Source organism: Neurospora hispaniola (assembly GCF_033458365.1).
Source record: "Neurospora hispaniola strain FGSC 10403 chromosome Unknown B0T23scaffold_7, whole genome shotgun sequence".
NCBI lineage: Eukaryota > Fungi > Ascomycota > Sordariomycetes > Sordariales > Sordariaceae > Neurospora > Neurospora hispaniola.
Window position 1 is genome coordinate 2,669,079 of NW_026944412.1, and position 17,413 is coordinate 2,686,491.

At 52.4% G+C, this 17,413-nt stretch overlaps 6 protein-coding genes across 6 annotated transcripts; 5 read left to right on the forward strand and 1 right to left on the reverse strand.

Moving 5' to 3' along the window:
• Positions 1-824: 824 nt before the first annotated feature.
• On the forward strand, positions 825-1,791 carry B0T23DRAFT_221921 (uncharacterized protein). Its single transcript, XM_062833747.1, has one exon. The coding sequence runs from the start codon at positions 941-943 to the stop codon at positions 1,700-1,702; it is 762 nt and encodes a 253-aa protein (XP_062690214.1). The 5' UTR covers positions 825-940; the 3' UTR covers positions 1,703-1,791.
• A 14-nt stretch (positions 1,792-1,805) lies between these two features.
• B0T23DRAFT_322536 (S-adenosyl-L-methionine-dependent methyltransferase) lies at positions 1,806-3,677 on the forward strand (the record flags this gene model as incomplete). The annotated part of the gene is made up of 5 exons (XM_062835304.1): positions 1,806-1,950; positions 2,179-2,593; positions 2,658-2,845; positions 2,916-3,117; positions 3,179-3,677. 5 exons carry the CDS (start codon positions 1,806-1,808, stop codon positions 3,675-3,677), a joined length of 1,449 nt encoding a protein of 482 aa, XP_062690215.1.
• Positions 3,678-4,645: 968 nt separating this feature from the next.
• On the forward strand, positions 4,646-6,679 carry B0T23DRAFT_387259 (Clavaminate synthase-like protein). Its single transcript, XM_062837675.1, has one exon. It carries the CDS (start codon positions 4,771-4,773, stop codon positions 6,619-6,621), a length of 1,851 nt encoding a protein of 616 aa, XP_062690216.1. The 5' UTR covers positions 4,646-4,770; the 3' UTR covers positions 6,622-6,679.
• A 280-nt stretch (positions 6,680-6,959) lies between these two features.
• B0T23DRAFT_364606 (glycosyl transferase family 4-domain-containing protein) lies at positions 6,960-8,819 on the forward strand. The gene is made up of 2 exons (XM_062836343.1): positions 6,960-7,653; positions 7,734-8,819. The coding sequence occupies exons 1-2, from the start codon at positions 7,210-7,212 to the stop codon at positions 8,700-8,702; spliced, it is 1,413 nt and encodes a 470-aa protein (XP_062690217.1). The 5' UTR covers positions 6,960-7,209; the 3' UTR covers positions 8,703-8,819.
• A 294-nt stretch (positions 8,820-9,113) lies between these two features.
• Positions 9,114-13,212, forward strand: B0T23DRAFT_414981 (WD40-repeat-containing domain protein). The gene is made up of 5 exons (XM_062839576.1): positions 9,114-9,438; positions 9,494-10,631; positions 11,108-11,252; positions 11,724-12,289; positions 12,488-13,212. Exons 1-5 carry the CDS (start codon positions 9,202-9,204, stop codon positions 13,006-13,008), a joined length of 2,607 nt encoding a protein of 868 aa, XP_062690218.1. The 5' UTR covers positions 9,114-9,201; the 3' UTR covers positions 13,009-13,212.
• Positions 13,213-14,510: 1,298 nt separating this feature from the next.
• B0T23DRAFT_447175 (major facilitator superfamily domain-containing protein) lies at positions 14,511-17,106 on the reverse strand. The gene is made up of 3 exons (XM_062840993.1): positions 16,199-17,106; positions 15,707-16,054; positions 14,511-15,641 (listed from the first exon to the last, which is right to left on the reverse strand). Exons 1-3 carry the CDS (start codon positions 16,878-16,880, stop codon positions 14,650-14,652), a joined length of 2,022 nt encoding a protein of 673 aa, XP_062690219.1. The 5' UTR covers positions 16,881-17,106; the 3' UTR covers positions 14,511-14,649.
• Between the last annotated feature and the right edge of the window lie 307 nt (positions 17,107-17,413).

Consider the following 17,413-nt stretch of genomic DNA (forward strand, 5'->3'; position numbering starts at 1 on the left):
GTGCGAGTTGAAGTACAATACCTAGTACAGGAAGGGGCCATCTAACGATGTGCTTTCCAATCCTGGATTCCGGATCAGCGTCTCCGGATTTCCGATTCGACCTATAATCCAGCTTCCATCTTTTCTGTTTAGTTTGGTCCCTCTTTTCAGTTGTCAATCCACATTTCCATTGCTCGGATCACAACACAACAACTGCCGCACACCAGACACCACTCACAACACTGACCATCCACCACGACACCCACACCACTCCCCGTCTCGTCGGCGACAGTCTCAATTTTACTCCATCCATGCTACTACAGTAGCCAGCCGGCCTGCCAAGCCAGCCACGACGGCGGCCACTCTTGCGGCCCACGCTTTTCTACGGTCAACCTGACCGCTCCTCTGCCTTCACTGACCAAAGCAGGAAGAAGGCTGTTCAGAGGAACTGACTGATGGTTGGACCCAGCAACGAGGTGATCGACACGCTTTTTCAAAACACTTGTGGTTTGTAAGTTGCCCTGGGGTGCGCCTACCGTGTAGTTCACTAGAGTCACGCATGGAAGCGACCCGGGGACTTGGGCAGGTAGCCAGCCAGACCTTGCCAGATATACGCTACTTTTGGACGCGGTAACAATTTGAAGCGTATACCCATAGCTCGGCAAGCTGTTTGATGCGAGGGGAAACGATGGGGCCGAGTGCTCATGAGGCCATGGGCTCACCATCATGTTTACTGCGCCATACTCACTGGGTACTTGATACCTGACAAGCTTGTTGTATTCCCCTCTCGCGCGGTTTTTTCGGTGCACAAAAGTGGTGTATTTGGAGCAGATTTACCATGGCGGAGCTCTTGCCGGTCCGATCGCTTACAATGGTTCAGGTCGAGGACATGTTCTGTCCCCTCACGAGAAAAAGAAAAGCTGGGTCCCGGGAGTTCGGGTAGCCACCAGAGTGGTCTCCCATGACAAGGACAAGGTGGGCAACGGTGGCAGATGTGGACTCGCCCCGTCCCCCGATACATATCGTCCATTCCGATCCCTCGCAGATTCCCCAGCAATTCCCTGCTTCGCCAACTTCCATTTCCGGGCCTGTCGGGCGGCTGAAAGTTTCCGCTCTCATTCCAAGATCCGTCACTTTGGGATTTCCCATTGTGCCACATGGCCAATGGAAAAGGGTTCCTCATGCGGAAAGGACTTGTCGTTGCTTGTTCAAACGTGTAAAAACGACACAAGCCAATGGGCCAAGCGGCCTCAGTGCATGTTCGACTGTTTCGGGGACGACATCCTATTCTAGAATCCTGCCCTTGCTCGCTCGTCCATGGGTAGGTCTCGCAAACCCCATGCCAATCTCTACCGGAATGCCTGCACTCGTGCCCGACAGGTCGGTAACAGGCTTGGTCCTGCCTCTGGTGTGTCTGGTTTGCTGGGTGTGGTATGTGTCGGCACGGCTGGGCAGATTGGCTTCCCTGGCTCCCTGGCCTGCCGCCCGAGACCAGGGGGGTGTCAGACTGGAACTGTCCCAGCACGGTGGGCTCTGTTGCGGCTCCCGCAGCGGTTGTGGGATGATGGATCCAGAGCTGGGGGAGGGGTTCGTCTGCCGAACTGGCTTGCAAGGTGCTACGCTGTGTGTCCTGGCTACGCTGCCGGGACGCTACTGGTACGTTTCCGACTTCGAATCTCTGCTTCCACGTAGTACACTACATAAGGCCATAGAGACCTCTTAGCGCGGCAACGCTTCAGGTTTCTTGGTCTTTAGCACGTAGCAGACGGGGCCTGACTGAGACCCGAGTTTGGGCTACTCGGTGCGCTGGTGCTGGAGATGCATAGATGGCGTTTTCTCATATGCATCCGGCCCATGTCATTAGAGATCCCTTCCCCCTTGATTGGCGCCCCGGTAACTTATCATACCCACTCCGCTCTATACACGCCCCTCATAGCCCAGGTAATTATGGTTTTCTTTGCGGTGTCTACTGTATGTATAAGCCCCGAGTATCCACGGCACTCCGCCTTTTGAAGCTCTTCATTGGGACTTGATACTATGTCTCCAATATCAGATATTTTACCCCTTCCCCCGCCTGCTCGTCTCTCTCTTCTGCTTGGTCGGGGCTTCTCCGACAAGTCCAAGTGAATGACGAGTCTCTTCCCAGGCCGACCCGAAAGACCATAAGCACCCATTGGTAACGTCTTTCTGGAGCCCCAGTTTCGATTTCCTTTTACCTGATCCACCACGATCTCTCCGACAAGGCATTTCTGTTCCTTATCTACAACTTCCCTCGGCCTTTCCAGAACATCAACCACCCAAGCGAATCCAGCAGCGAGGCGACATATGCTTTGTCCAAGAAGGTGAGGTGGATCATGCACCTCCAGCTTCGACACTCGGTACTTACACCTCTCAGGATCGAATCAAACGTCAACCCGGAGAATCGAGAGGAGATCTGTTCTGGACCACTTGACAGCGAGATGGAACAAGGTGCGGGCGTTATTGAGCCGCTGGCCGAGGGCGAATGGCAGAGCGGAGAGGACACAGCCACCTCGGATTATGACCCAAGCATAGCCGAGTCGCGATATGGCTCTCTTACATCCAGCGTGAATGACCACGTCTGGGAATATGGAAGGTGCGTATCAGGGGAAGGGTCACTCAACACTCTTCGTTTGTACTGTTGCTAATGCTCGGTCCAGGCGGTATCATACGTTTCGCGAAGGAAGATACCCGATACCCAACGATGACCTCGAGTACAACCGCGAATACATGCGGCATGCCATGCTCAAGGAGATACTGGAAGGAAAACTATTTATTGCGCCGATCGGAACTCGTCCCCAAAAGATTGCTGATCTGGGGACCGGATTTGGCGATTGGGCCATCGAGAGTATGTACCGAGGAAGAATTGCGGTGAGCCACTCTTGCTTCGTTCGTACGTCAAACTGACACTTTGCCAGTGGGAGAGATTTATCCTAGCGCCAAAGTAGTAGGCGTTGACTTGTCTCCAATTCAACCTGTCTGGATTCCGCCAAATGTCGAGTTTGTGGTAGACGATATCGAAGACGAATGGGTACAAGACTCGGACTTTGACTTTATCCATTTGCGCTGGGTCAGTATAACGCTCAAAGACAACGAAACGCTATTCCGGAGAATATTTGAGTAAGACTGCTTCTGTCATCTGTCACCTCTTTTTTTGATCCCGCTAATGTGTACGGCGCAGGAACCTTAAGCCTGGCGGCTGGGTTGAGTCCGTAGAAGTGAAGCCGCACGTTTTCAGCGATGATGACACGGTTAAACCTGATCACGCGCTGTTAAGATTTTATGATCTTACGCGCGACGTGCTCTCAACCAGATACGGATTCCAGGTTGAAATCGCCCAGCGCATCTCCGAGTTGATGCACCGAATAGGTTTCATTAACGTGCGGGAAATCGTCATGAAGGTACCGGTGGGTGAGTGGCCCAGGGACCAGCATCAGCGCATCATAGGCCGGCTCATGAAGGAGGTAAGCATGGATCTATGTGTTGCCATGTCGGCAAGGCCCTTTATCGAAAACGGAATGGAGGAGAAGGAGAGAGAGGAACTCCAAAGCAGTGTGAAGGCTGTGTTGAACGACCGGCGCGTCCATGCGCAATTGCCGGTATACTTCATAGTAGGCCAGAAGCCGCCATTGAGCGCGCATCCGAGTACAACGAGTTTCGGCAGTAGTCAGCAGACATAGGAATTTGGTGAGGAATCGAGAAACAACAGAGCGAAACAGAAAGGATTCAAATTTGTCTTTTTCCAAGGTGTTCTTCGGAGTCGATGTTGACATGTCACATCGGCTCTTCAGTCAAACCATACTGTCGGGTCCGAATTCCACTTCCCCAACAAGCGAGCAGCCGTTGATTTGCATGCGCAGTACAGTACGTAAGCACGACACGACCTTTGTTACTTTTGCGTTCCACCTTGAAACCCGACAGTTTGGATCATTTGGATCTGAGTCAAGGGCCGAATCCGAGTTGTCGGGTAAGGGGGTGGGGCCAGACCGAGGGAAAAACGGGCGAAGGGCGCCCCGGGAGTCGAGAGGGGTGGGCGTTGGCGCCTGGGTTCATGTTGTGGTGGTGCAAACTGCAGCAAGCTGACAAGAAGCTGAGGTGAGGAGGAGACGCCCAGTCACTCCCAGTGTGCCGGGGACACCTTGAAAGGAGGGATGCCCAGAAGGGTTCCGGCCACCGCTCCAAAGGGCGCCATCATTTCCGCCATTCAGGAAGAGTGTTTTTTTTTTTTAGTTTTTTTTTTTTTTTCTTTTTTTTTTTTTTTTTTCGGCGGTGATCCACGATCAAATCGGGCATGTTATTGGGCTGGTTTCATTCCAATTCAGGGTTAAATGAAAGCAGCGTTGCTTTTCACGACCTTTTTTTTTGCGCGTGGCACAGTGTCTGCGTTCTCGACCTCATTTGGTTCTGAATCACCGGAGCTATTCCCGTTGCCGGGTTGTGGTTTCGATGGCGGAGTGTCTCATGAACTATTGACGTTACACAAGCCCAGTGGGCGATGTCGCTGCTACACTACACTAAACTAGCTGGCAGTTGGCAGCAGGCAAATCGTATATCCAATCATCTCGTTAGCCAATGGGAAGCACGTGCCATGCGTGCATAACTTGCATAAACCGCGCGCGCACATCAAAGCTGTGCACACGACATCAACGTGGGATTCGTCAACCTGGTTGGCTACTGTCTTTCAAGCTTCCCCCTTTTTGTCATCCTCTCACAATCCTTTGCCAAGTAAACAAACACCCCCGCCATCTTCTTAGCAAGGTCATGTCATAAGAAATGACAACTACGTCAAGGTCAAAACTTATCGGGCTTTGCCTAAGCGCAGTCCAACAGATTATTCAAGAATGCGCCTACATTGCTGACGACGAACCTGCCTTTTCATCATCGTCTCCATCACCTCACCAGAATGCTGGCTCACCAAAGCCTCCATCCAACGTCCAAACTTTGGGAAGCATCCGGCTCTGCGGGCTGGAAGGCTGCAAAGAACCATTAGTCGAACTCTTATGCCGACAAGCGTCGAGGATCCTGCAGCTCTATGAAACCAGTTCAGGCGATGCCATTCCCAGCGATTATGCCAGTCTCCAATCCGGGGCAGAACGCGAAAAGGCAATTTCACTGGTAAAAAGAAGACTCGAACTGTTGACAAAAACAGCATATGGCAAGTTCTATGCGTACATGTATAAGGAGGTGCCGGCCTGCTGGCGACAGCTTTACACGGATGCGGCGATCTTGAGGTTTGCGGTTTTAGTTTTGCTTGAGTTTGACTTTGAAGCTGATGCGGGATATAAGGAGGACGCTGACGAGAAGAGGAAGGAGGAAAGGATGAAAAGGAAGAGGATTGTTGATGAAATGGTCAAGACGCTGGATCTGAGTTTGATATTAGCTGGGGCTGCGGGCCAAAGCCGCGGCAGGAAGTGGGTTGATGAAGCTTTTGCGTTGTTGGAGGATGTTCTGGGGGATATGACAGCTGTGACCACAGCTGCTGCTGGTGAAGCAAAGAAGGGTAATGATGATGAGCAGGAAGGCGAAAGACCACAAAAGAAGCAACGTCTCTCATCGTCTCCCAACACCAAAGACGAAGTGATCAAGGGAATCAACGACAGCTGGCAAAACACGCCATCCTTTTCCACCATTGAACCCTTTACGCCGCCCGTCAAGAACCCGATCTCAAGGGTTTCTGCCGAGTCCCTCTCCATTGAGGCATTTCAGTCACACTTTGCGAAACCTCGCCCAGACGGTAACCCAGGCCCAGCTCCCCTGATCATCACAGGTCTGGTAGACCATTGGCCAGCACTCACCACCCACCCCTGGAACAAGCCAGCCTACCTCTTATCTCGCACGCTCTCCGGCCGGCGGCTCGTACCCGTCGAAATCGGCCGCAGCTACGTTGACGAAGGCTGGGGGCAAAAAATCATCTCGTTCGGCGAGTTCTTATCCAAGTACATTGACGCTTCTATCCCCTACACTCCCTCATCTTCCAACGTATCCCCTTTCCTCTCCTCGTCATCCTCAGCTCAACCGCAACCATCATCCTCCGACCTACTACCCGAAAAAGACAAGACCCAGATAGCATACCTAGCGCAGCACCCCCTCTTTCTCCAACTGCCCCGTTTACGACAAGACATTCTGATTCCGGATCTCTGCTACACCGCGCCTCCCTCACACCCCACAGACCCAAGTCAAGATCAACCGGAACTTGACTCGCCGCAACTCAACGCCTGGTTCGGCCCACCGGGCACGATCACTCCGTTGCACACGGATCCGTACCATAATTTGCTCGTGCAAGTAGTGGGGAGGAAGTATGTGCGGTTGTATGGGCCAGAGCAGACGGGAAGGATGAGGCCAAGGGGAAAGGAGGGGGGCGTGGAAATGGGGAATACGAGTCAGGTTGATGTTGGGGTTGTTGAAGGGTGGGATAAGTTGGAGGGAGAAGATGAGGAGGAGGTAAAGTCAGGAGATGAAGGGGGCAGAGAGAATAGTGAAATGGGTCGGGATGAGGACTTTAAAAAGGTGCCGTTTGTGGACTGTATTTTGGAGCCGGGAGATACCTTATACATACCGATCGGGTGGTGGCACTATGTGAGGGGGTTGAGTGTTAGCTTCAGTGTTAGTTTCTGGTGGAATTAGGCATGGTTATTTCATTGAACGGCCGTATTTAATTTTTGTCAACATGAAGTTATTCCCATGCTTGGCATCAACTTTCTTTTCACATGCAATGACGGGCGGTTGCCCCTTTTCGCACTTCCATGTACAGTCCCTGTCCAATGGGAACTGAAAAAGATGGTCAATTAAACGGCTGGAGGTTCAACCCCTGTCTCACCACACCACCACACTACCGAAACCCCTGTAGCACGACGGCGATTAGCAGGCCCACAAGGCTGGAACGCGCCGAAGCTCCCCACAATAATGGGTGTATTCGTCATTTTGGACATCTGTCTTTTGTTTGTCCTTCTTTCCTCCTTCCGATTTCCAGGAACTTCGTCTTCGCCTTCACGATTCAGTTCGCGCCACTCGTTTTGCGCTTTGAACAAGCACCAATTTGATCAATCGATCCATTCGACCCCGACATTCCTTAACTGTTCCACGATAAGCGGCCAATGTTACCCCAAATGATCAGGTAGCTCGCCATCACGCATTCGCTACCTTTCTCCTCGAACTTGTCCTCGAATTCTCCGAACTACGGAAACCGACGCAAACACGATCGCATACCCCACGATGACGGGACACCACCAAAATCACCATAATTCGACCACTTGCCTCTCGCAGGCCGAGAGCCTTTCCCTCCTCGCCCTCTCCGCCGCTTGTGTCGCCGTCCTCGCCAACACCTTCCAGGGTGATGGCTACCCACTCATCGCTTCGCTCGCGCTTGGCGGGCTGGCATTCAGCGCAACCTTCTCCATGATCCGATGGCTGGGACCAACCTTCATGAGGGCCGGCTTGAAAGGCGTGGATATGAGCAAACACCATAAAAAGGAGCTGCCGGAATGCATGGGCGCGATAGCAGCCATGGTGTACTTGCTGGCTGTTATTATCTTTATTCCATTTCCGTTCTACAAGGACATTGTGGCGGCCACGAGCGGAGGTGGAAACCGCGATGTGGTGATGCATGTTGAGCATGTACAGGAAGGGAGGTTTCTACATCGGTTTCCGCATGGGAAGGTATGTCGACAATCCGTTGCCCTCTCCTTTAGAGACGAAAACACACAAAAACAGATGCTAACACTTTGCGACACCAACAGCTCGCCTCCTACCTCTCTGCCGTCATGGCCCTCCAATCCATCTCCCTCCTCGGCATCGGCGACGACCTCTTCGACATCCGCTGGCGCCACAAATTCTTCATCCCCGCCTTCGCTTCCATCCCTCTCTTGGTTGTCTACTTTGTCGACTTTGGCGTCACCTCTGTCGTGATCCCGACCCCCTTACAACCTTACCTAGGCGAGCTCTTCAACCTCGGCGCCTTATACTACGTCTACATGGCCTCGGTTGCCATTTTCAGTCCCAACAGCATCAACATCCTGGCAGGAATCAACGGCATCGAAGTCACCCAATCCATCGTCATCGCTCTGTTGCTCGCCTTCAACGATTGCCTTTACCTTTTGACGCCGTACCCACACCCGGCTACGGACTCCCACTTGTTCTCGCTTTATTTCCTCCTCCCCTTCCTTGGTGTGTCTTTTGCTCTGCTCTGGCACAACTGGTACCCCGCCCGGGTCTTTGTTGGCGACACGTACTGCTATTTTGCGGGCATGGTTTTCGTGGTGGTCAGCATCTTGGGACACTTCAGCAAGACGTTGATTTTACTTCTGATTCCGCAGATCTTCAACTTTGTTTATTCCGTGCCGCAACTCTTTGGTCTTGTGCCCTGCCCACGTCACCGTCTACCGCGGTTTAACGCGCGCACGGGACTGTTGGAGCCGAGCGTGACGCCCTGGACGCCAGAGAGACAGCCGAAGCCGCCGGTGGCGTGGGCGCTGAAGACGCTTGACAAGGTGAAACTGTTGAGGGTGACGCTGGATGAGGAGGGGAGGTTCGTGGAGACGAGTAACTTTACGATTTTGAACTTGTGGCTGGTCTGGAGAGGCCCGTTGCGGGAGGACCGGTTGGCAATGGAGATCACGGGGATGCAGATAGTAGTGGGACTGTTTGGTTTGTTCGTGAGGCATCGGTTGGCGTTGATTTTGTTTAAGCAGGACAACTTGGGGGTTTGAAAAGAGGGTAGAGCTTCTTGGTTATGGGCTTAGACTGCGTAGACTGAGACATCTTCCTTTGTATAAATGTCTCCCAATATTTAGAATATAGACGCACATATACGTCCAGTCTCTCACGATCTTGGGGTATTGATATCACAAACAAGAGGTTCCAAGACTTTGAGACCTATCTACACCATCCCATTTAGGATCAATAAGCATACACTTGCTTGGGCCGGGCCGGACAGGGCAGCGGGGCATTGGACGGGATGTCCCGGTGGATCTCGGTCCCAGTTCCGAGCCTGCAGGTAGGTTGCTTGGGCCAGGGGTCAAAGTCCACTGAAAGTCACAGCAAGCATCAGGCGGCTCAGCGGTACTTCACCCCCCACCAACCACGGTTGTCACGAGCGTCTTGGCTGCTTGGCTCTTCAACCTCACTTCATCCCTCCATGCGACCTTCTTCGCTCATCACCGGCACATCATCATCAGATTGTGAAGCTCATAAGACCCAACCACAATCATGTCCAAATTTAGTCAATACCTAGGCGATCCGCCCGCCATTGACGGCAAGTCAACCATAGACTCCATTGTGAACCATGGCCATCAGGATCTGGTCCAGGCCGTTGCATTCAACAGCTACGGCGACCGTTGCGCGACCGGATCCGTCGACGGCAAGATTCGCGTCTTCAACAGACACAAAGATGGCAAGTGGCGCGTTTGCGATAGCTGGAGTGCCCACGGCGGTGAGATTCTAGAGGCAAGTCGTTCATATACTTTGTGGCGACAGACTCAAACTAACCTCTATCCCACAGCTCCAATGGCTCCCCCCAACCATCTACCCGAACCTCCTTGCCTCCCTCGGCATCGAAGGTCGCTTCAAGCTCTGGGCCGAAAACCCCTCCGCCGCCCCAGGTCGTCGCTTTGGCGTCAACCTCACCGGGCACGGCGGGCACCATGGTGGCGCCAACACCCTTTCGTCTCGTCGCGACGTCGGCGGTGGCCTCTCCTCTCTTTCCTCAGGCGACAGTAAACCCACGCCGGCCTTCGACTACCGCAACCCCAAATCGCCCATCCGCTCCTTCAGCCTCAAGCACAACGACGACACGCGACACACCTACCTCGCCCTTTTATCCGTGGACGGCACGCTCGAAGTGCTGGAAAACGAAACACCAGAGAACATCACCGAGTTCTCCCGCATCGACCAATTCACCGTTTGCCCAAAACCCTCTCGCGGTGAGGAGACCTCCTTCCGGGTGCGCTTTGACCCCAACCAGGATGTGTGTTACACCGCTTTGCGGGCGGGCGTGCCCACGGATGCGCTGGGACTGGTGGTGGCGGCTATGGATTCGGTGAAGGTGTATAGGACTAGAGACACGGTCAGCGCCAGCTTGGGCGTGGCCACGGCTGCGAAAGAGTTTTATCTCGCTGCGGAGATCAGTCCGAAGGATCCAGTTGCGGGGCATAGAGGGCTGGTGAGAGATGTGGCGTGGGCGCCGGGGAATATCAGGGGGTATGATATCGTGGCGACGGCGTGTCAGGATGGGTATGTGAGGGTCTTTGGACTGTCGACGCCGGTGCTGCAGATGCAAGCACAAGGGATGGAAGGAACCAGGGGATGGGGAGTGGGGGAGATGAGGAAGCATCAGGAGGGGAGGCGAGAAGAAGGCGGTGGTGGTGGGACTGCTGCGGCTAGAGCTTTGGCGGGCACAGCGGCGCAGCATGGCGGTGGGCAGGATACCCATTTGAAGTCAGGAATTAGGGCTGGGTTGGCGGATCAGTCGAGGTTGAGTGGGACCGCGGGGGATAGGTTGAGGCTGGGTGGGCAGCAGCAGCCGGGCCAGGTTAGACATGTGGTCACGGAAGTTGCGAGGCTTGATAGTCATCGGACGCCGGTGTGGAGGGTGGGGTTCGATGATGACGGGCAGATTTTGGGCAGCGTGGGTGATGAGGGTAAGTTGATGTGCTATCGACAGACGCCGGATGGGTCGTGGGCAAAGAGCGCAGAGTTGGCGATGGTGAAGATGAGGATGGCTGCGCCGTAAGGGGTGGCTAGTCTCTTTTCATAACTATCGATGTGTCGTTCTGATATCCCCTACAATACTGTCTCGGCCCAGCATTGTATCATTTCCTGTACTCGAATTTTCGGACATTAGGAGAGTGTGGCCTGATGGATGCTTCCTTCCTTGGCAAGCGGCTGCGGCTGGAAGCCCCTTCCATCCAACTTGTTGACTTTTTAGTGCAAGTGGTTGGATTTATTCAATCGCGTTGGCAAGCAGTGATCTTGGTGGCGGAAAAAAAGTCCCACGGTGACTTTGACAGCCAAGTCGAACTTCTGAATGCATCCAGATTGGGGGTTCATCAGCATTACCGTCGTCCAGACATATATACAGTCTCAACCATATTCACTGTCAAGTCAACTCTGTTAGCTATCACTATGTCAGCTTTAAGCCTCCCCACCCGAACTCCGAGCGGCGATACAGCATGCCTCGAACCCCCATCCAACAACAGGCTCAACGCTTCCGAGCGTGTCCTCGGTTCACCCGGCCGCCGACGCTTGAACATCCCCAATACGTTTGCTGGCCTCTAGGAGAAGGACATCAATTGGCAGCAGCCCGGGCATGTCGACCTGGACGAGTCCTTTGGGGAGTTCGAAAACATACCATTGACCGATGCTCCCAACACGCCTGTAAAGGCCGGGAAGCAAGGCCATACTCCGGTACACAACGAAGACACACAACAAGGACCGACACCATCTCGCCTAATTGTCGGTGATGGTCTGGTTCCCAGCCATGACTTCAAGCAGACCTCTGAAGAAAACAATGCGTCCACTTTCCGTCACCGAATGTTCTCTTTCGAAAGCCCTTCCGATGCACCGGAACTCAAGGTGATGCCTAACAAAGACGGAACGGAGATCAGAAGGTCCCTTGACGCGGAATCTTTCTTCGACCGAATCTTTCCCGTCCGCAGTACTTCGTCTTCCTACCCATCCGAAGGTGTCAAAAGCCCCGAGCTTACAGTTTCCCCTCCCATGACCTTCGGCAGACGCATTTTGTCAAGTCTGGAATCTTACGGCTTTTCAACCTCCTCGTTTTTGCGAAGCAGTGAGGAGTCAGTTGTTTCTCGTCAGCGTCATAGACTTAACCCAGCCGCTGTGGAGGGTGCGTTAAGAGATCTTTATCGGGAGCAGGAAGCGGCAAAGAACAATGCAGTCATCGAACGTGAAACTCAGCCCTCGGTGGCAGATGATAACAAAAGTATCGAGATCACCGAGCAGGAGTTGACCAAGCCCGAGGTCGAGCACATTGAGGATATTGAACACAGGGAGACGCCCAGCCTCAACGGTAGCGACGCCAAGGAAGTCATCGCCGATATCTCAGCCGTCAACACAGAGCTCATCATCAGCTTAGCCAATGCCGCCCTGCACAGGGGCAAAAGTAACAGCTCCACGCTCCCCAGACAGCGTCCAAGTTCAGCCGGACCCAACAATCCAGGAGCAACACCCTTCCCCTCGCTTGACCTAGCTCCCTGTGGTCGCGCTCTGGCCTCCTCCAAAGCCGGGCTACTGTCGGAAGAAGCTCCCAGTAATTTATCCACTCAATGTCTGCCGCGTGTGTCAACAAACCCACCTCGTCTTTCCACCGAATCTCCGACCACACTGGAGAAAAGGTACCTCAAATCCAAGTCAAGGGCTGCACTTTCCATTTCGTTTGGCTCGCCTATCAAGAAAAGAAACGTAGAGGTTGCACCTACAGTCTCTCCAGTAACTGAAATATCGAATGTTCCTTTCCTTACTGATATTCAACGAGACAATGACAGGAAGCCATCAGGGCCTTATCCCCGCCAACAGTCAAAAAAGAAGAGCTCGATTCTTAGGCTTCTGCGTTACATCTTTCGCAGACCTATCAAAGCCAAGAAGTGGGTTGTTCGCAAGTTTCGTGCAAAGAGGAAGGGGGTCTCGAAGAGATTTAAGACAAAGACCAAGGCCAGGAAGGAGAAGAAGAAGAGGATCTTGGAGTTACCTAAGGTTGAGGACACTACTGTTGCCCCAGTTACCGGTGAGGAAGTTGAATCTGTCATTGTGCCTGTTACCGTTCTCCAGAAACCCGCTACAGCCCCTGTTACTGCTATAGAGGTCGATGCTGTCAAGGCAGAGCTGAAGGAAGTTGAACAAACTGCTAGTGATGAGCATGTGTCGGTTGCTGAAAAGGGACTGACAATCAAAGCTGTGGTGGAAAAGAAGATCGGGTCAGATGAGGGAGGTGTCGAAGAGGTGGAGGATATTACGGTTGAGATTCATGTGGTTGATGCTTCTACTTGTGTTACATGATTCTAATGGCTTCTAAAAGGGTGTTCACTTGCGTCTTGACGAAGTTGGCACTTCAAAGTATGTTTATAACGCAGTTTAGGTTTGCTAAGGAGTAGTTCAAGCACCAGTATCATGTATACCAAAACGGACAGGGGTTGTGTACCTCCATAAGCTACAAATATTTTCATCAGATACTCATTCTTGATGACTTGAATTGCTCCATGCCTATCCACATACTCTCTCCGTTTTCCCAGATGATCACGCAGCCAACGGAAACTGAGCCACCCCCGTTTCTCTGCTTCCAAGTACTCGTCAATATCGTGACACAACTTTCCCCTTCCCCTCTCTCAAACCCGGGAACACGCACGTATGGGAACACGAATGTGTAACGTCCCGTTCATATTCGTCCTGCGTCTGCGTCGTTTTGGTCGGGACGCCTCCTTCCCTCACGAGCCTTTCCTCGACCTTACTTGACAACCCCCCTGGTTATGCATCCCTTGGCTGTGGCCCCCTCATCAACCTTTCCAGACTACATCTCTAGTCTATGTAGACAGATGTAACAAGAATCCCTGCCGTTGCCACGCAACATTTCAGGGCTGACGGCGGCCGGACGGACGGACGATCATGGAATCTGATGGGTTGCTTGAAGAGGGATTTTTATCTTCTGGCGTGACACAATAGACACAATAGATGGACACAGCAGGGAACTAGTAGTTTTAGGAGGGAGGGGAAGAGAATGCTGTGTGCCTCTTAAGAGTATATACTAGTCTGAACTGATTTGCCTAGGTAAGGTAGGGAGTGCTGATTCAATAGTGATGGGATATATACGTTGGGGTGGGATGCTGCTGGTGAGGTGAGGTAGTAATGTGTCCCGAAAACGAAGGTGATGACGACTCGGGAATTGAAGGTAGGAAAAATAGTTATCAACGGAAAGGTGGTGTACGATCTATGCGTTTGGACGGCTCGGATAGGTGGTACGGATAATCGGGGGCCTGATGTATCCATCACTAGTGCTCTTTGGTTTGTTCATGGATGTTGTTGTTGTTGTTCTGTTAGAGTTCCTTCTTGTTATCTAGAATGCCTAGCTCGGGTCATCTTCTCTCAAATGTGGAATCGGGAAGAGAAAGAGTAAAAAGACAGACAACATGCGGATACTATGCCCCATAGTCAAGTATGTTTGATTTTGATTGCTCTTTAGCAAATTTGGGTTGTAAGATGAGAGTTCAAAGGAAATGTACTTATCCGAGCGGGGCAAAGGTTCCGAATATTTCTACGATTAAATAACACTTGATAGGATTCTTCCTAGCATGGTTCCAGCTTATTGTCGAAGTAAATCATAGTTGTGTAACGGCCTTTTTCGTTACCAAAGCAAGTGAGTGGTATTGGCCTTGGACTGTTGATGTCTCGGTTATTCTTGCGACCGCTCGGTGGCTAGCTCAAGAAGATCATATCGTATTTTATTTATGAAGTGGCCGAGCTACAAGGAGAACATGAAACCGAGAATATGTTAGCGTCATTGAGAATGATCGAACAAATTAATAGCTGGTATGTCTTTAACAAGAGAGCCTGCCATGTGTATTTTCAAGTCAAGTACGCAGTCTATATTAAATACTACGCCATTACACAACGCCTAGGCTGGTTCAAGAACAACCAACTGCAGCATTACAACATATACCTAAACCTCTCTTCCCCACTTCCTCCCTCCCTTTCACCACCAACCAACCCCTCCTCCTCATCTTGCCCCAAACCTTCATAGGCAGTCTCCTCCTCGAGTTTCCTATTCTTTCTCGCTAGGTATACCCTCAAGAAAACCGCCAGGAAAGCAACTCCCACCATCGCCCCAGCACAAACCCCCATCCCCCTCTTCCAGAACGGCCTCTCCTTCACGGGATACAATCTCGTTCCCACAAGCGGTCCACACTGTCCCAGGACCTGCATCAACGCAAACCCCATCCCCTTTCCCCCCTCAGTCCGCTGGTTATTGATACTCCACGCAATCGTCAACACCACCACATTGAAAAACCCGATCGCGGCAGGATAGACGGCTAAATACCTGACCCAGCTACCCGGTTCCAAACCGAGAGACTGGGAAAAGGCAAGAACAGAATAACCGAGGGCGGAAAGGAGGGCGTGGAAGATTAAAGGGGTGGAACGGTTGTGGTAGCGGTCGGAGAGGGAGGCGGTACAGAGGACTGTAATAAAAGCGCAGAGGTAGGGAGGGGCGGAAAGGGCTTGGGACATGAGGGGCGTGTGGTTCATGGACGTCAAGATAGTGGGGAGGAAGACGGGGAGGGAGGAGTAGGCGAGGTTGGTGAGGAAGAAGATTGCGGCGGTGAGCCAGGCGGTGGGGGAGACGAGAGTTGTTAGGATGTCGCTTGTTTTGAGGCCCGGACCGGCAGAAGAATGAGAAAAGGGGGAGGAGGAGGAGGACCAGGACCGGAGACGGAGAGCGGCGACTTTCTTTTCGCGACGGGTGAGGTAGCGAGCAGTTTGCGGGGAGTCAGGGATGATGTGCCAGGCGAGCACGGCGACGATGACGGAGGGGAAACCTTCTATCAGAAAAAGGAGACGCCAGGGGCGGACGGGAGAGATTTCGCCTAGCTTCAAAATGGCCCAGGCTAGGAAGGAGGCGAAGCTGGTTGCTAGGGGGGCAGCTGAATGTTTTTTTTTGGGTCATGAGCATGCAGTTACTTGTTGGATAAAAAGGTGAATACGTTACCTGATATAAACACGGCCGTCCTAAGAGCTAACTCATGCCGCTTGTAAAAGAACGATAAGTAAAAGGGCACTCCGGTAAAGGCCGCCTCGCCGATACCCAGAATTGTGCGCAAAAAAATGAGCATAGGGTAGTTGACTGCCACGGCTTGAAGCGATGCCGTCAAGCCCCAGCAGAGAACGATGATGGAGACGTAGATGTGGGCGGGTATGAGGCGCCAGAGAAGGGACATCCATTCGAAGCAAATGTAGGCGATGTAAAAGGCTGTTAGAGCCCACTCGTACCAACCATCCTTGGGAGGAGTGGACTGGAGGTCTTCTTCCATACCCGCGATTCGGGCATTTCCGATGTCTGTGGGTGGTGAGCATTCTGCTCAACATGCAAACAGAAGTTGTGAAAAGTGGCAGTCTGTGGAAATGAACCACGACTTTAGAATAGCAAAGTTGCCCCTGAAAGCCAAGAAGTGAAAGAAGAAACAGAAACAGCATAACTCACTAGACCGATCCAAAAAGCTCAACATATAAAGCAGGGCCACGAAAAGCACCAGTTTACGATCAAACTTTTTCACCACTGCTCTTTCTTCATCTGGCGTGTATCGCAGCTGGAAACTTTTACCGCTCGTTGTCGTGCTAACACTTTCATGATCCAGGTCTGGGAACTTGCTAGTTCCCCTCCTCCTGTTGCCCTTCTTGCGCTTTCCCTTGTGCTTCTTTTTGGTCGATGTTAACTCATACGCCTCTTCCTCGCCAACAGCACTGAAGAAGACTTCCCGGTGGAGTTCGGTTGATATTCGGCGGTCTTCTTCCGAGTCTGTGGTCTCCGATTCCGAGTCTGTGTCCAAGTCCAAGTCGGAGTCCGTCGCCATGTGATCGTGATGGTGATCCTTTGCTTTGGATGATGACAAATGTGAATCTAGAAGTTGGTGGCCTACTCGCTGCGACTGCGGGCTTCGTCGTCCATTGTCTTTGTCGTCCTGACCGGTACCGTTCCCATCACCGCCGTTTGTCGCTCTCTGACCGTTTTGACTTTGTTCTGGACTTTTCCCATCACTTCCTGTTCCTATTCTTTTCCCGCCCCCAGACCGACTCCCACGTGCCCATCCCCGCCCATCCTGTCCACCAACTGCCGCACTCCTTTGTTTTCCTACCGAATTATCCCGAGAGGAGGCCGTCATCATTGTCCTCTGCTGCCGCACGATTCCACACTTCCTTCCTTTTTTTTTTTTTCTTCTTCTTTTATTTTCCAAAACCTCCAAGAGTTCAATGAGTCAGGCTGTGCTTCGGTGTTTACCGTGTGGTGTGGTGGGTAGGTTCTCTTTATCTTTCTCGAAAGCTTGATGGCCCCCTGCGGACGCCCCCTTTTCTCTTTTCTTTGTTGATTGGGTGGTGACTCCTGTCCCTTATCCCTGGTTCTGTGTCGCTAGCCTTTGTTGGATACCTCAGGTAGTCTGCAGAAGAACACATGCCGATTCGGCATCGAATGGTTCGGTTCGTTTCGTTTCGATCCAGTGGTGGTGGGTGTTGAAAGAGTTGGGACAAGTGACGTCGTCAAAACAGGCTTCGTTGACATGAATTCACATGCACAGTCGGTGTGCGTTAGGAGTGCTATACGTAGGTGTGTCGGCTTGTCTTAGGCGGAGCGCACTAGCGGTAACGGTAACGGCATGGATGCACCCCAGGATTTCCCCGGAGCCCGGAAAGCTTGAAATGT

What these genes read in the sequence shown, in the direction of transcription:
- B0T23DRAFT_387259 (XM_062837675.1), top strand. Translation starts at nt 4,771, where the DNA reads ATGACAACTACGTCAAGGTCAAAACTTATCGGGCTTTGCCTAAGCGCA.
- B0T23DRAFT_414981 (XM_062839576.1), top strand. Translation starts at nt 9,202, where the DNA reads ATGTCCAAATTTAGTCAATACCTAGGCGATCCGCCCGCCATTGACGGC. An exon ending in GGGCAGCGTGGGTGATGAGG is followed by an intron (nt 10,632 to 11,107) that starts GTAAGTTGATGT and finishes CAACTCTGTTAG; the next exon opens with CTATCACTATGTCAGCTTTA. An exon ending in ATCCACTCAATGTCTGCCGC is followed by an intron (nt 12,290 to 12,487) that starts GTGTGTCAACAA and finishes ATATTCAACGAG; the next exon opens with ACAATGACAGGAAGCCATCA.
- B0T23DRAFT_447175 (XM_062840993.1), bottom strand. Translation starts at nt 16,880, where the DNA reads ATGATGACGGCCTCCTCTCGGGATAATTCGGTAGGAAAACAAAGGAGT. An exon ending in GAGCTTTTTGGATCGGTCTA is followed by an intron (nt 16,055 to 16,198) that starts GTGAGTTATGCT and finishes CACCACCCACAG; the next exon opens with ACATCGGAAATGCCCGAATC. An exon ending in GACGGCCGTGTTTATATCAG is followed by an intron (nt 15,642 to 15,706) that starts GTAACGTATTCA and finishes AAAAACATTCAG; the next exon opens with CTGCCCCCCTAGCAACCAGC.
- B0T23DRAFT_221921 (XM_062833747.1), top strand. Translation starts at nt 941, where the DNA reads ATGACAAGGACAAGGTGGGCAACGGTGGCAGATGTGGACTCGCCCCGT.
- B0T23DRAFT_364606 (XM_062836343.1), top strand. Translation starts at nt 7,210, where the DNA reads ATGACGGGACACCACCAAAATCACCATAATTCGACCACTTGCCTCTCG. An exon ending in ATCGGTTTCCGCATGGGAAG is followed by an intron (nt 7,654 to 7,733) that starts GTATGTCGACAA and finishes CGACACCAACAG; the next exon opens with CTCGCCTCCTACCTCTCTGC.